The 17,614-nt window shown below is 38.7% G+C and overlaps 1 protein-coding gene across 1 annotated transcript in view; it reads left to right on the top strand.

Moving 5' to 3' along the window:
- PLXDC2 (plexin domain containing 2) overlaps nucleotides 1-12,697 on the top strand; it is a 378,234-nt gene extending 365,537 nt beyond the window's left edge. Inside the window, exon 14 of the mRNA XM_014946652.1 lies at nucleotides 9,678-12,697. Within this exon, the coding sequence (XP_014802138.1) occupies nucleotides 9,678-9,794 (117 nt within the window). The 3' untranslated portion in view covers nucleotides 9,795-12,697. The remainder of the gene's footprint in view (nucleotides 1-9,677) is intronic.
- The last annotated feature ends 4,917 nt before the right edge of the window (nucleotides 12,698-17,614 follow it).

Below are 17,614 nucleotides of genomic sequence, written 5' to 3'. Positions count from 1 at the left end.
GCTCTCCAGAATAGAACATTCTTAACTAAATCTGGAAAAGATCCTTGTGTTTGCAATCTAAGCTTTGAAGAAATGGACCTATCTCACCTGGTGGTGCTGTTTTCTTAATGTTTGTCACTCAGCTGCCTCTCTAACTACTATTGCTATTACTTTTTTTTGTTTTCACACAGGACATATATCTAAAAGCTTATCTCAGCACTCTACCTCTCTTTCTTTTCCTTCATTGTCCTCACCGTAGCATTTTTCCATTAGCTGTCATGTGCACTGAAATTTTATTTTGGGACTTTTTTTTTTTCAATTGACTTCATTCATTAATACTTGCATTCATTAATACTCCAGAAAAGCTGACTTAAAGTAAGTTTTTAGCTGGAAACGTGTATTAGCTGTTCCTTACATTCATTTGTAGAAATCTTTTTTAACACTTGGCCACAGAGTGTGGAAAAGATTCTTTTCACCTAATTTTAACATCTAAATTTAATATAATCTCCCTTTGCTCTTTTTATTAGTGTGGAGAGAAACAAACTCTTTTAGACCGTGACTCATCTCACATATTTGAGACACCTCCTCTAGGATTAGGCGAATTAACATTTTTCTCCCTCAAATACAGCTAGCTACCTCAGGTGCAGACATCTACATGGCAGATGCTGACACTTAGTCAGCTCAACTCCACTGTACATGACAACATCAGAAAGGAACATTTTCCATAGGAGTTTGATTCTACAAAAACCTGTGAATACCTACATTTACTTGTGTTTTCTTCAGCTCAGCAGTGTTCCTCTACCTTATGATAAGTATAGAATTGCGAATCATGAAGGAAAATGATTGTTCATAACTACTCTGAACTACTGTCTTACTTTTAAGAGCCTGGGCACTTTCTAATGGGCAATAGTGAAGATGCAGAACCACTGGAAGCGTCACTAGGGATGTACCTAGGAATTGCTTAGGAAAGAGCCTGGACCAGGAAGATATATTCATTCTTAGTGACAGCAGCGTGAACTGAAGTGAGGCATGAACATGAACAGAATGATTGATCTTTAAAATCATACTATAATAAATATACTGCTTAGATGCAACAGTAGTGACAGAAACCAAATGAATCGTTTATCAGTATTCCAGAATCAAGGGATGTAACTGTGTTAACCGTCAGGGAACAGCATCCACGTAATAAAATCAATAGTTTTCTTTCATGTCTATGTGACATTTCAGGCCAGTTCTATATTGATGTAGGCAAATAAAACTCCACTGAAGGCCTTGTACAAAAGAGAAGGATTTGTCTCTTTCTTTTTTTTTTCACACACAGATTAAATTGCTGTTATTTCACTCTAATAAAAACAAGTTTCTTACCTGTTATAATGTGACTGAAAAGGATAAGTAAATAGCAACATTATTATTTAAGAAGGAGAGAAGAATACCAAATTAAAACACACCTGTTAATTTTTTTTCAGTCATAGATATCATACACATCATGCAAACAGTGGTGTCCTAATCGGTTTTGTTAAACCTGTTCCACTGAATTTAATCTTTAGGTGTCATTAATCAATCTATGCAGTCAAAGCTAAAATGTCTTTTAGCAAGCAATGTAGGCTTTTAGAGAAAGTAGAAAAACATAGTTTTTTCTGTTTAAAATAAAGAAGAAATAATTTAATAAGGACAGGAGGAAGTAAATCAGTCAAAATGAAATTGATGCCAAATGTGGTATAAACTACATCCTCTTTCGGTTACTGGGAAAATTGTGATGTTTGTGAAGAATCAGCTATTTAGCAAGAATTACAAAAAGTAATGCAGCCATGAAGGGGTGGCCTTTCCCTGTTAGCAGTAAAACCACTGATGCAGTGGTACAACCACAAGGGGTGGAGAAGAGGGAGTCCTCTGTGTTTCAGAACGGTTCAGCTGCACAGTTAACACAAGAACTGACAGATGGACAGGCAGCTCCCTCATGAAGTTGTCTAAAAAATTACTAGAATAGTGTAGTCTGCCATCAAGTCTTCTAGCCAAATCAAGATCTGCATCAGTTTCTCTATCATTATTAATTAATATAAATCTCAGGCTGGGCAAATTGAAGAGCAGGGACCTGTCCCATTTATATTTACTTTTAAAGAAGCTATTTTCTAGAGACATTATATTGACATTAACATAGCACGCATTCAAAACTATAACATGACTAAGAGAGAAGCTACTTTTTATGTCTAAGATTCTAGGAATCTGTCATGGTTTTGTAGGCAAAGCATCGTTTTCACTCAGATTCTGTTGGGTTTTTTAGGTTAAGGGCTATGTAGGAAATTTTGGGTTGATTTTGTTTATAGTTGTGACTGGTTACTGGATAAAGAAAAGTATAATAAACTGATCCCATATCTGAGACTTTAGGACTCTTTCTCCCTTGTGCTCTCTGCAGATACCACCCAATATTCACTTACCACCTCCTTCAGGTTTTCACATCTCGAATCCTACTTGTGATGCCCCTCGTGTTTGTCATGCAGTCCCTTTTCTCACTGAAGTCCTCCAGATAAGGATAAATACACCCACGTTTTGACCTCACTGTTTTAACTTTTCACTGTTAAATGCAATCCCTTATGACACCTCTGAGCACCATTAAATGATATCCTGAGTGCACTAGTTGGTTTAAATAAGCGATACACAAAAGCCAAGAAAAATGCCATTTATTCCAAAAGCAACTATTGTTTTAGAACAGTAACATTATTCTGTGGGGTTTTTTTTACCCCTAAGGCCAGAAGGAAATGTTTCCGCTAGTGATGTTTTTCATAGCTGTTGTGCACAATACGTATGTGCAACCCCACCTGGGAAAAAATAGTTATTTTGAACAAACAGCTTGAGAAGTCTTGAATGCCAATCCTATTCAGTTTGCCCATGATAGTGTATCGTTTTGAAAGAAAGCAACCCAAATAGTTCAATACTTTTCCCAAAAAAGTTAAGTGTGTAGAACATTCAAGTCAAAATGCAATGTTTTCCTGTTTCTTCCAGCCCCCACACTATTCAACATGTGTTTCACTGTTTGAGTTGGACGCTTTGCTGGTGACGTAAAGACAGAATGAATTACCAACTTTTAAAGTTAAGGAGGGAGCCAGTCAAAGTTCCAATGAATGCAGGCTGTTTCTAAAAGCTGAGAGTAAATGTTGATTAAAGATTATCTTGCAGAGTGACAGAAGAGATGTTATATGCTTTGGTCTTTTATTTATTTATGCTTAGCCCTGTGGTATTTTCCTTGATTTTGATTTTGTTGCAAAGAATTTCCCCTTTTGAATCAAGTTGCATACCTACTCTTACTTTGAGGAATCTTATGTCTCTTGACTATACTTTGAACTTACATGAACTGATTTTTTAAAAGTAGCATACATGTCAAATAGTGCTCTCCATGTCTTTTTAACAAAGTGAAAGCTTATGTCGGTAGTCTAGCTATAGCACATATAGCTACACACTAGCTATACCACAATTAAAAGTAATTAATTTATTCACTAACTTATGTAGTATACTTGCATTCAGGATTTGAAGTTTGGTGGCCAAGAAGCCAAGCATGATGTCCCAGCATATAGCTACACACTAGCTATACCACAATTTATTCACTAACTTATGTAGTGCATTCAGGATTTGAAGTTTGGTGGCCAAGAAGCCAAGCATGATGTCCCAGTTGTAGTGGATCGCATGCCTGTGATATAGCCTGATCATAGCAAAAGGGATATAGATATCTGGAGCTCAATCTAAACAGGAGTAAAGAAATTCCAGAGTTAGATGGATTTGCTCAAGTGTCATTGAGTTGTGGGCCAAATAGCAGGTTGAGTAGTATTTTTGATTTTACTTTTTCCCTTCTTTTTCTTCATGTTCTTTTTTTCTTGTATCTTTAGCCTTTATTGATTTGCATTTGTGTGCAAACTTTGGCACTGAAAAGTCACTAATGTCCAGGGGACATGTAGCAAATTGAAAAGCTGAGCATAAGGCAAACTGTCTTTTACTCAGTTGACTTTGCCTGTTTGCGCCCAGTTATCTGTGGACAGAAGGGTTCCACGTGGCACAGTAAGTTTTCATGTGCATGCTTTCATGGGTTTTCTTACCTTTCTTACTTATGCGTTGGTCCAAAGCCCTTTTAATCTTTGAAGTTTACCTCAGCTGTCATCCCAGTGCTCTGCCTTTGAGGAACAAAGGCAACATGATCTGGCCACAGCTGAGAAGACAGCAGAGGAATTGCTGGCCAGTATGAAGGCAGGGAGTCGGACGTGGTGATGACTTTCCCCAGCTGGACACAGAGATACGGTTGCCAAAAGTCCTTATGTAAGACTCAACAACAGCAGAATGAACTTTTTTTCTGTGGCAGTTCTCTGCGGGCAGGGGCTTTTAAGAAGTCTAAACTAACATTGCAAGTTGGGACCACCTTAACCTCAGGCAAAGAGCCTTTCTCCTGTATTCAGCCTACGGGTACAAAATCAGATTCAACTTATGCGGACTCTGAAGCTGCAGGGATATGAGTGAATTCAGAGCCTGTGTATTTCTTTCTAGCAGCTGTGTATGTCTTAACAGTAGTTAATACTTCACGCGCTGAAGAGAAGTGCTGGTGTTTGTGATTATAAATCATCATTCTTTTGTGTTAAGATCCCATTTTAAACGTCATAGCCCTTGCCTTCATGTTCCCCCCCTTCCTGGAGGTTTATTGGGCTGATTCAGCTGCTTAGAAACACGTGTGTACACTTGCACACACACATGCACATTGCTATGTCTTTTTTAGTTGTTTGTTTTACTTCATATTAGATATTTAAGCTGGATAATTTAACAAATCTGCTTTTTCAAATGGCCACATAGAGAGTTGAACGGGTGGTATGGAGCCAGGAGGTGACCTTGGGGAGAAAGAGAGGGAGGGAGGAAGGAATGAGCAGCTGCAGATCTTCAGCAAATAAAAGAACAGTGAGTGATCAGAGCCTGGGGGATGCACCTCGACTCTTCCTGATTTAACTTGAATTATGCCTTTATTGGTAAATTAAATAAGCCTGAGACTGTTTTTTAGCATAGAGACCAACCAGCATGGAAGGGTCTGCATTCCTGTAATTTAACTCTGTCGGCCTCACTGTAATGTGACAGCATGAAGACTATTAATGTGGATCAAGGTTGGTTCTTGAATCCTGAGCCCGAGCTGGGGTGGTCTGAGAAAAGAGTAATTGTTGGGTATTTTTTCTAACAACTGAGCTGTATAGTGGACTGTGTTGCAATGTCTGGAAACATTCACTGTTGCAGTATCTGGAAACATTCAGATCTAGCACTAGATTTTCTTCAGATTTTGACCTCCTTCTCATCCCCTGTCTGCTTAGAGGAAGGAAGTAGAAAGAGAAAATAGTCAAAAAAGCCGGAGATGGTTCTTGATGTTTCAGAGTTCAGGGAATTAATGGATATTTCTGGCTCACTGTTAACATCTTTGCTCATAGCAGCACAACACAAATAAGAGCCATCGTTTAACAGCCAGCCCTGTTCTCCATGCACCATTTCCAGGTTTCTGCATTAATGTCGTAGATGCAGTGAATCAGCCCAAAACAAATGAGAAGTAAATAAGAGACAGAGTAAAAAAGAAAGAAGGAATTTTTTTGAAAAAGCATAGGATCTGTAGCTGGCTTGGACAGTTGATGAAGCTCTCACAGCTCTGCTGATTTCTTTCAGGATATGGCCCATTGTCTTTATTGTGTATACATTTTACAGGGAATTTTCCTTTTAGTCTGAAGAAGGCTTGACACAGTAATCAATTTGGTTTTGTCCAGAAGTTTGGGCTGAATTGCATTTCATAAAAATGATGATTTAAAAGAAGAGAACCAGTATTATTCTTCTCTTCTTTCAAAGTCCTGCAGTGTCCTGGCATTTGGGGTATTGTCATTGATCTCACTGTCATTGTCTTGTACTGTAAAGTTATTTTTTCCAAAGCTTATCCAGTTCAGCAGGAACCAGCAGCTCAGCAAGGGAAACCTAAATCAGCCACAAGGGAGAAGCACTAAAATAAATAATCAACGCTGACAATAAAAGTCAAAGGTGGGGAGGAAGGAGGCATTCTGTTTCTCGTCCATCAGCAGCCAGCTACTTAGATCAACCTAAGACTGCAGAAACACTGTTATAACAAGAAGGGGTTTAAATCACAAAGAGATAGTTTAAACAAGCTCTTCTATCACAAAGAAAAATAAATGAAGCTGGTAAATGATCAGACTGCATTTTAAGTCTGAAGCAATCTTTATTTCAGAACAGTTTCTTCAAAATATTAATTTAACACAGTGTCAGGCAATTGATCTTTTCTTATTCCTGGAAATGCATATGAGGACTACAGTTTCAGATATTTGAAGCCTCATCCATTTCTGACTGTGATTTGACAAATAAATTGGATGTTTCTGGAGAGATTAAAGACTGATGCACAACCTTAATGACATCATACCATTTTGATGGATAAAAGAGGCTTTATAAGGCTCAAAATTCCCTCCTGTTGAAAGATGTCAAAAGAAGAAACTGGTCAACCACAAGAACACTCTAGGAGACCTGTCCATGCAACAACAATTAGAAGATACTCCATTCTCCACCCTTTAGTTAAAATGCATTGAATGCCCTTTTTTTTCTTCTCACAAGCAAGACAAATAGTATCCCTTCTGCCTCTACTACAAGATTTATGTAAAGACACTTGTTGTAGCCTCAGTATTGCTGTAGGAAGTCAAATGTACTGCACAGCCAAGAGTGGTGTAGGCAGGCATAATGTAAGAAACATGAAAGGTAGATCTCGCTTTCTATGGATTATCCAACTGCTAGTTTCATTCATTTTGTCTTATGATCTTCAGTAGGAACTAACTTTTTTTTAATGTATATCAAATTATTCTTCTGCACCTGATGTACTTTCTCATCCTGGTCATATAAGATCACAAGTACTTTTCCCTCATCCTTATTTGCTTAAAATAAAGAATCTAAGGAAGCTTCAGCCCTGTGAGAAAAATCCCAGTCCTGCTTTCTTGGTTTGTAATACGTTGAAAGGAAGCAAGAGTTACAACACTCCAGCCACAGATCAGAGAATTTCCTCTAAGAGTTCTAATTCCAGAGAAAGAAGCATATTTTTTCCTGCTACATTGGATGACAAAACTAAGGAATTAGTTAAAATACTCAGCTTGTTTTCTCCCTGGTTTTTGTTGTTTGGGGTTTGGAGAGGGGTTGTTTGGGTTTGGTTGTTTGGGGTTTTTTTGCGTGGTGGAGGTAGTAGGTTTTTTTAAATCTTCTTATTACTCTGTTTCACAGAGAATAAAAGGGCAGAATGTACTAGGCGTTTTCTGAGCTGCTTCAGTAACTCAAGGAACTTTGTATTTCCTGATATCAATTAAGTTACTTTTGGTTTTATCAATTTAAACTGTAATGTCTCTACAGCTTTCTGGGGTCAACACGCAAGTCAATGAATTGATAGCTCATCAGTGGTCTCTTTTAAGACCGGCAACGACTTGCATTAACCACATGCACACAAAGAAGTGAAATTAAACTGACTGTTGGTAGGAATGGAAAGTCTCACCTCAGTCATGAAGAGAAACCACAGAAAGCTGTAATTGTAACATTTGGAGATGACCTTTGAATCTGTTGGTTTATTTCTGGAACAACAGCTGATGTTTATGTTACATATCATAAGAATTGATAAACACCTGTTCCCTATTTCATCATCTGGTAGGGTCAATTAAAAAGAGTAGCCCAAAATGGTAGATATTTCTAACAACAACAGAGCAAGGAAGTAGTGACTAATTATGGCCACATCTTAAAATGAAGTTAGGGAGCAACTTAATAGATTAAAACCCAGCTCATCCTTACATGCTGCCATTTGAGACTCTTTCTAATTCTTTTTTCCTGCTAGTTTTCCAATGTTTTTTTTTTATTATTTTCTCTTTTCATTAGAGACTTCTCAGTCAAATTCTTTACTTATTTATACCAGTGTAAATCTGGAATAAGTCCTTTACATTTAATTAAATTATTCTTTATTTGCTTTAGTGAGTCTGAGAACATAATATGACCCTTTTTCTTTAACAGTAACCAAACTGTCCTTCTTAATTTTGAAACCATGCTGAATCAAGTTTAGGTAGAAAAAAAGTCTCCAAAGTTTGAATAGACTAAATTTTCTTATTAGGAAAAGACATCCATTAAAGAGAACAGCGTTCTGTCTTCCTGCTTGGTAGGAAGATGTTGCACTGAAAGGCCTGGGATTTTAAATTACCTGCCAAGTAGAATTTAAGTCTGGATGCCTCAAAAGTAACCTGATCCTGCAATGGGAGAAAAAGAAACCAGTTCCTTTTATATTGTGTCTTCCTAACATTCAATGGTCCCTCCAGATTTCTTTAATGACCGCTGCCCCTCAGCAGCATATTCCTTTTATATTGTGTCTTCCTAACATTCAGTGGTCCCTCCAGATTTCTTTAGTGACCGCTGCCCAACAGCACCACGGGTCCCAGCATAATGTCGTGGCTGTGGCTGTTCTGTGGTCCCCAGTGCTGCCCCTCAGCAGCATGAAATACCCTTAGTGATCAGAAGGCAATCAAAGTGGGGTGTTATGGGGACAGAAAATCAAATGCAATGTTTATTTTCAGAAGAAAGGTCATAAAGTAAAATTGTTCAGATTTTGAACTGTCAGTGGAAATACAGGCTGTAACTGATCTTCACTGTTTGTCCTCTCATTTTCGTGCAATGTTTCTATATAGGTTACTATATCTTCCAGCCCTCTTTCCAAGCAGATTGTAACTGTTGTCAGTAAATAAAAAGAAATATGTACCAGCATATTTGGCAGATGAAGGTGAATTGTCATTTCAGAAGAGCTTTTTCTGCTAACTGACTTTAAAGAAGAGTTTCCTTATTTTCCCTGTTCCCTTTGACAGAATCTCAGCTTGGTCATCCAAAGTCTGAGCCTTCCCAGACGTTAATTGGTTTGAAAATACAGGATTATTAAAGCACTTTTCCTTCCTAGAGGTGTCACAATCATACAGGAATTGTTTTATCTTTCCTAGAGAAGATCTACTTTTTTTCTCTGTTTATTAGCTGTTTTTAAAGTAGGCACCAAAGATCTTAATGAAAATTGTTTAGGAACTCTTATGACCCTTGTGCCCAAAGGTCGTAAGAGTTTTACCAAAGAGGTTGCTTCTACTTGAACCATCAAAGTAAACTACTTAAGTAGAAATGATGTCCCTTGAAATAGAAAGTCATTCTTTTGGCAGTCCTGCCAAAACATGCCAGAATTTTTTTCAAAATAATTTTTAAACGTACCGTTTCTGTGGACTCTGCTACACATTCTCCCATGGAGTAGAGTATGTTAGCAAATTCCTATGCAGAACTAGGAAGGAAGAGCAGTGAATGGATCCTTTAGGGGGTAGTGGATCAGCAGGCCTTTATATGACAAAATCCACTAATCTACAGGGTTAGACAGGACCTGTTTCATCATCTTCATTGCTAGGACTAGTGGCAATTATTTAGGTCTTTGAGAACAGCCAGCAACCACAAATTTAGAAAGAGGGATTAATTCCTCTGATTTTTGTTTCTGAACTGTGCTTCTCCATATCCATAACAACTACACAAAGTGGGTTTATGCATGAAAGAAAGACCAAAATTAACAGGGCATCGTTAAAGTTTTTTATTATTAATTTATTGTTGTACCCTTCATGTTCTGAAAGTTTATTTTCTTATTGTTGCTGTTACAGCGACGTCCAAGCAGATGGCCAGCAATGAAATTCAGAAGAGGATCTGGACATCCTGCCTATGCTGAAGTGGAACCAGTTGGAGAAAAAGAAGGGTTCATCGTATCAGAGCAGTGCTAAAATTTCTAGGACAGAACACCAGTACTGGCCTACAGGTGTAAGACATTTACTTTGCCTCTCTTTAAAGAAAAGGAGCCCTAAGCTGCTGTAGCCTGATAGAAAGAAGATTTTGGATAAGCTTTGTCCAAGAAGAAAAACTATCTAAGATACCAGATTACCACTGCTCAGTAGTTTTTGTTAGTGGACTGAGACACAGTGGTTCGTGCAGAACACTTGTCAGTGGACACCTACGGTATCAGAACTGTGGCACGAGTGCCGTGTTATTGGCTTTAGGTATGGGGATGCACAGTAATCAAAAATATAATAAAGCTTTGGTGCACAAGGGTATTACCCTTTGCTTCAAGTGTTTTTCTCTGGTATCGCAAAGCCTCAGTGACAAATCTGTACCCTTTCAGTGCAAAGAGCACTGATCAGTGTTCACAGGTGATTGAGAAAAGTATGTCAATGCAGGTAAAGAGGAAGAAAACGAATTTTCCAGTACTTCTGCAAGTGGAATAGTGGATGAAATACACTCACTTTTCAATTCTAAATTAACCTTCCCACCTATCTGAGTCACAATATATACGCTTTCCAGGAGTAGTACAATGTTTCTTGTACGTTGCTGATTACTGTCCTTCTAAACAACTCATGATAGGCAAATTGGTAAGAAATTAATACAAGAGAAAATTTTCACAATGGTGAAATTATTTTATTTCATGGGAGTTTGCAATGAAATTGGTCTGATTTTCAGTTTCAGTGTTCACTAAAAATTAATTATCAGGTTTGTTTTGATGGTTGTCATTCATTTCTGAGCAGTAGGCTGAAGCAAAGGCGACAGATGCTTTTAGCTGCCAGAGATCTTATGGACCATTTCTTAGGCAATGTGATACGAAATACAAGATTTTAAACAAATGGGTTTCTATCCTTTGCCATTTCATTGTGAGTCCTTACTGAGAAGCACCATGGATTTCAATGCACCCCTTCCAGAGATGCAGATACAAGTGTTACTGAACCCTGCTGATTCATACAGTGATTTTGTTTAATGCACATAGTAGTTGCATAAATATATATATAAATATATTTTTTTTTATAGCTAACACAAGGCAGGCTCTTGTGACTGTTAAGACTGCATTTTTGTCATCCAGACAAAGGAAATGGATTGCATTACTGCATATTTCCACTGAGTTGTAAAATAATCCTTAATATTAGAATATTTTTATGTTGTGTAGGGAAGGTGGTTCATGTAGTTGCAGTGCCATACCCTTTCTGCCTATTGGAACCACTCTTTCTTAAATATTGACCCTTTCCCTCCCTGTATAGGGAAAGACAAGATTATAAATTCACACCATTAAAAACAGTTATGCCTTTCGTGGAAGGGATTAATATACACTGAGACTCAGATCTTCCTTGAGGAGTGGCAACCTAAATACTTTAATGATCTGGGCCTAAGCTATTAAAATACTAAATTCAGGTATTGTATGTACATTTCATTGTAGTCATTGACTATATTTTTTTTTTACATACTGTATAAGGCACTTGAATAATTTTAAAGTGAGGTATACAACATTTGCAGTTTCGGATCTCAAGCAGTTAAAAAAAGTTGTAGATACCACCTTAATAGTACAGTTATTTACATTTCTTGTTGATGCTTGCGTGGTCTAAATTTGATTACTTAATACTGTTTAAAAACAAACACAAACATGATTTTTACTTGTTATTTTGTTCAGTAAATAATACAATACTGTATTTTCTGTATTCTTTTATTTTGTGTAACACACTTTTATTTTCATCTGTTTTAAATCATCTAGCGTGAGATTGAAACTGCTCAAAACATAACTGGTATTAATCTGAAGGTACTAACAAACACATTGTCTTGAAGCCTGGTGAAAAGCCCGTGGCAAGTATTCATTTCAATTTGTCTGGGTCTGCTGAGCCCTGTTTCTAATAGAGTGGGATTAAATTGCAGGCTGTAAATTCCAATAGCAATAACCAAATGTATGCACATATATACCTGGTGACACTCATTTTTATTGAATAAAAAGGTATCAGTGCACATCATCTATACACGTATTAGTTTTTCTAGGAATCTTGGAAGTCATCAGCTAGGGTTCATTGGCCACATGAAGCAATTGCAGAGCTTCTATTTGAAGGATGCTGGAATCCTGTTTAAGTAATTCCTATTTCAGAGCACATCTTGGCAAATTATACTAAGAGATTTACAAAAATCTATACAGTACTGCAATAAGTTGAAGGGATATTTCATATAAGTAAAGAATATTTATATTATTATGGGTTGACAGGTCTGCACTTTGACTGATTCACTCACATTTTTCACATTTTTATCCATGTATGTAATGCAAGTCATGCGATGGAACTGTCAGAATATTTGTGACATGATGAGACAAACACGGTAGCAATTTTAAAAAACAGTATTTTGATTACTTTTGTTTTAAGGCCCCCTTGCACAGCTGAAGGATGTTTAGTAGTATTTGCAAATTAAGTTAAATTTCATACTCCTTCGTAAAAGAATTGCAATTATTTTTTTCACTCTTTGTTCACCAGCTCTAGTAATTTGGTGGCAGATTTCACTGGTCTATGGGGAGCATCACAGTGGACTTCTTTTGATTTTTGCCATGATGTTAAATGCATGGATTATAACATGATGAGTTGCTGGGTTTACTTAATAAGATTGATAGGCATATGCTTATGTCTGATAACAACTGATATTTGAAGAGAAAACCTCCTGCATACTAATGGATGTATAGTGTCTCATTGGTGTCTGCTTTGATATATTCTGTGGTATGTTCTATTTATCCCAGTAGGCAAAAGTTAATTAAGTAATCTGTTGCTGTTTTGTAATTCCATCTAGTTTTCTAATTTTTTAATAATTAAAATTGCCACATTAAAAATTATACAAATATTAATCTAGAGGTGTGATGAAATATTAAAATTAACTAAGAAACTGATTCTTATAATTTTATAAAATCCCAGATTAATTTATCCAGACCAAAAAAGTGTCCTGTAACTCCCTCTCAGAACTCCAGGTGATCTGTTATTCAACAATTCAGAAAGGGATTTCCATCTAGGTCTCCAAAACAGTGGCTTCACTAGCGTTCCCACTGGTCCTTCATTTGAGAGTACTTCAGAATATTTCATTTGCTTAAATGCTTCCTTACAGAGTCATTTATTCTAATAGTTATTTTAACTCAAACTTTTCTGTAGATTTATGTATCTAATGCATGTAATGATTGCAAGACCTCCCAACATTATCATTTGTTATTATTTTCCATTTTATTGTTAAATGTTCCATAACATCTAACACTCTCAGTGCTATGCTTCAGCTCATCCTGTTCCACAGAAAAAAAAGGAAAATTTGAACTACAAGGATTCAAAGAACTTTACTCTTTAAATCTCAGTAAGATGAAACTACATGTATCACACACAAGAGATTGTTGAAAAAAGACCCTTAAGTTTGCAAAATTATATTCAGACATTAAGAAATTTTGGAACTACAGAAGAAGTACACTTGTAATCTCACTCCCATGTATATGTATATGATGACCTGGTCTTATTTAATTGCCTGCCATGTTCCTCATTGCACCCTATGATGCACTGGACATTGAGAATGCAGGCTGTTTGTAAGAAGCAACTAATCTATATTTTTCTTCTCTTTATTTTGAAAAACTGTGGGAGCCAAATTAAATTCCTGCAAGCTGAACAGAATATTTGGCTTTGCAAATGTCACCAATTTTCCTTGGTCAACAGAGTTCAAACCATAAACCTCACTACACAAATATCTCAGCCAGCTGAATAGCTGAATCACCAGTTTGCCATCCAAATGTGAACAGCAATGGAAAAGGAAGTGGTGAGCCAGTTTGCTAGTGAGCAGGAAGAGATGCTCTTTGCAGAAGAGTAATAAGACTTCCAAGAAAACCATGAGAATATTTCTATATTCTATTAGAGTACCTTTTGGATAAGCAAAAGAAACTGTAAATGGCAACATCCATCTCTTTTATTTGTAGAGGATCTCTAAACAAGATTCTACAAGCAGTTGTCATGAGCTGGCAGTATTTCACGTAGTAGGTGGATGACTAGAGCATGTAGAGTACCCTGTATTGGTTCATGTTCCAGCTCATAGACCATCAAAGGGAAAAATTCACTTTGAGTGCCTGCAGTCACTGAAGAAATGGCTATGTTATTGTTTTCTGGCACCAGCAATGAAACTTTGTACAAAGACAAGATTTGGCATCCACCTATCTCAGCTGGGCAAAATCGTAGTGCCTGCAGCCATAGTATTAGCCATTAGGAGAAGAACTGGAATAGAGCACAAATTCAGCTCAGATCAACGTTTTTTTGACCTCAGGGAATGTGTTGCTTCCAGTGAGGAGAAAGAACAGCAGCAAGCACTGTTATCCAGAGTAAGGTCATTGGAGTCCTCATACCCATGTACCTCCTTGCAGAGAACTGCTTGAAGCCCCTAGCCTGAAAAACTCCAGAATTAAATGCTACTGAGCGAAAATGTAGCATTCACCCTAATTCTCAACTTTTAGAGTCTTCAGGAACTGATACCTTCTAATGCTTTTCTTTATGGATGTAATGGTAAGTTGGGTTTGGGTGTTGGGTTTGGGGATTTCTTTTTATTTGGAGTAGGAGGAGAAGGTAAAAATGCAGGAGAGGAAGGGACGGGTGCCACCATTCCCAGATGTTCTGGAGGCAGGGCAAGAAACCTTATGTACAACCTTGAAAACATCAGTACCATGAGCCGGTAGCACTGAGTGAAAACACAAAGTTTTCCTTCATGCCCAGCTCCGTCATTTAAAAATCAGAAATGTCACCAGAACCGCGAGCTTCTATCTAAATCTGCAGGAGTCCATATTTCACCTGTTTATGTCACTCCATAGCGAAAAATGCTTGAACTGCAAACAGTGTAACAGTGTGCCAGTAGTGCTTCACCAGAAGCCAAATGTGACAAAGCAGAATTCAACTTGCATAAAACTGAAATGGTCAAATGAGATTAATTTTACTCAGAACAGCTGATATCTTTATGGCTGGAGCCCTGATAAAATATTCCAGTCAGTGGGCTGATTTGCCTTCACTTAGGCAATATCACAATCCTAAAACTGGCCTTTAACTATCAGTTTAAGGTCAAGTCTTAGAACTCTTTCTTGACTTTTTCATTTTGTATGGAGATGACAGCAGTTGAGAATGCCAAGAGGAATAAAGTATCTTTCTGGTACTTACTATAGAAGACTTCCGTCTCCTGACATAGTTTTCTCCTGACTAGAGTAGGAACCTGTGCACAGGTCATTTCAGCAGGTCTCGTGCTGACTCCTCTGTCTTTCTCAGGTTGTTTCATGCTTTTCAATGCAATTCTTTGTCTCATGCACGATTTTTGAGTATCTACCTCCTGCCTCACTTTTGTATTCTTGTCTTTGGTTCTTTCCCACTTCTGATCTAACTCTGCGTTCTCACTACTTTCTTGCACTCCTGTAAGCCCTGAATTTCATGCTGAAATGACCACTTTCAGTGTCGCTCAAAATAAGCCTCAGTCTGAAGAAAGGCCTACTTGGTTTTCCTTTTGTTTTGTAGGTTCTGGTTAATAGAACTGTCTGAAGGTAAGTTTTCCTGTTATTGAGTGAATTCTGTCTACAGGAGTTAGCAAGCTAAATTCTTGGAAAGTTTTTGTTTAGACATTTTGGTCAAACATGTCTCTCTCTACTAGTCTCTTCAGTGGAAAACTTGTCCCAGATAATTTTTTAAAGCAGCAAAAGGATTTAGAAGCAGCCTCAAGACATTACTTTTAATTACATCCATTTAACTAAGCAGATATTTTTGCCCAATTAATTAATATAGATTCCTGCTTCTTTGTTGTCTCTCTAGGAAGATAGTGTTTAGGGATATTAATTAAATCCTTCCCATGCAGTTTGCATTATTTCCATTAGAGTAGCTCTTATTTGAAAAACAAAAAAGGCTGGTTTTTTAATTGCTAATGTTAGTTTGAAAAAGACTAAGTTTATTGACTGCTTGGATGGCACAATGTTTCCTCAGACACCTAGAAGCTATTAGGAATAAATATCACTTGTGCCTGTCTAGCTTGCTTTGGATTGCTGTTTCTATTACTAGGTTGTTTGGTGGTGTTTTTTTCAATTTCCCTGAGAGTCATTAAATTTTGCTGTGGGAGATAGCAATTGATACTGTGATCTGATTGTCACATTTGACTACACACCAGCAACGGTGTCCTTTTATCTGAGCTTTTCAGCTTGAAGCTTTCCAGCTCTGCCTTGCCTGTGCAGACGTCAGGATCACACCACACACCCCTGGTTTAGTGACAAAATGCAGCTTTCCAAAGGAAGGAAATGGTGTGCCTTCCATAGACATGTGGGTATTTTCACCATGGCCTGTTTCCAGAAGGAATCCTGGTCCTAGAGGGACCAGTCTGGCGGGCTAGATTACAAACGGAGTGTGACTGAAAGGAACTCACTCTGCAAAATATAAACCATGTGCAGCTCCAGTGTCGCTGGATGAAAATACCACCAGTGCTCATCGGCCTCTGGGCTTGGGGCCTCAGTGCGGACACTGCCCCTCTCCAACGTGGTGTGTGGGCCGAGGAGAAGGCAGGGCAGGAGATGCTTGGAGGACTGCAGGGGCAATGGCTTTAAGCTGGAGGGGAGCAGATTTAGATTGGAGATTAGGAGAAAGTTCTTTGCTGTGAGGGTGGTGGAGCACTGGAACAGGTTGCCCAGGGAGGTGGTTGAGGCCCCATCCCTGGAGATATTCAAGGTGAGGTTCGATGAAGCCCTGGGCAACCTGGTCTGGTTGGGGGTGTCCCTGCTGACTGTGGGGAGGTTGGACTCGATGACCTTTGGAGGTCCCTTCCGGCCTGGGCAATTCTATGATTCTATGATGCCCTTCCTGCGCAGAGAGCACCTTCACTAAAGTGCCACATTGCTCAACGATCTCAAAGATCCCTTCCAACCATGAATCTTCTGTGATTCTGTGACTTCCGCTCTCCAGAAAAAGAGGATGACCTCATGCCACCTCCTGCCCTGTCCGTGCGGAGCATGAGCAGAGGGTCTCCTCAGTGACCCCGCGTGGAAAGCGTGGCAGGGCGAGACAGGAAGCATGGCCACAGCCATGTTTCCATGCAGGATGGCACCCTGCAGCTGTGCAGGTGCCCATGTGCACCCCATCACACTCACCCACTTCTTCCAGCTGCTGACAGCCCTGCCTGGTGGGTTTCAACTGTCTCAGTGCAAGGCCTAGAGTAGTGAGCAACGTACATCACACTCACCCACTTCTTCCAGCTGCTGTCAACCCTGCCTGTTGGGTTTCAACTGTTTCCGTGCAAGGCCTAGAGTAGGGAGCAACGTGGAGCTCAAACGAGCACTCTGTTACCATAAAAGATGAGACAAAGTCATTCTACTCTAATTCACTCTCTGTCTCCCACAGCACCAATGTGCATCCTGCTGTGAGGACCGGACAGATCTCCTCCCATACTTTGTCCTCGTTGCCTGAGGTGCGGGTGAACATGTCAGTGAAAGGTGACAAGTGCTTGGGTCTTGACTTGGCCTGCAGACTACTGCCTAGAGGGAACCAGGCACGACAAGGAGCCTGGTGGGAGCTGGCAACCAATATTTTAGAAAAGCCCTAACATCTAAAAATGCCACTAAGGATGTAAATTTTCCTTAGTGAAGTCACTTTGGTATGTGGAGTTATTTGACACAGACGACCAGCATTGGCTGAGTTATCCTGCACAGCAGTGACCTTAAGGGCAGGAGCAAAGAGGGGGACACAGCCTATATTTAGCACTAGCCAAGAGCAATGATCACAGCAGAGAACTC

Source organism: Calidris pugnax, unplaced genomic scaffold, assembly GCF_001431845.1.
Source record: "Calidris pugnax isolate Ruff unplaced genomic scaffold, ASM143184v1 scaffold19, whole genome shotgun sequence".
Classification (NCBI taxonomy): Eukaryota; Metazoa; Chordata; class Aves; order Charadriiformes; family Scolopacidae; genus Calidris; species Calidris pugnax.
This window is presented reverse-complemented; position numbering and strand designations above follow the sequence as displayed.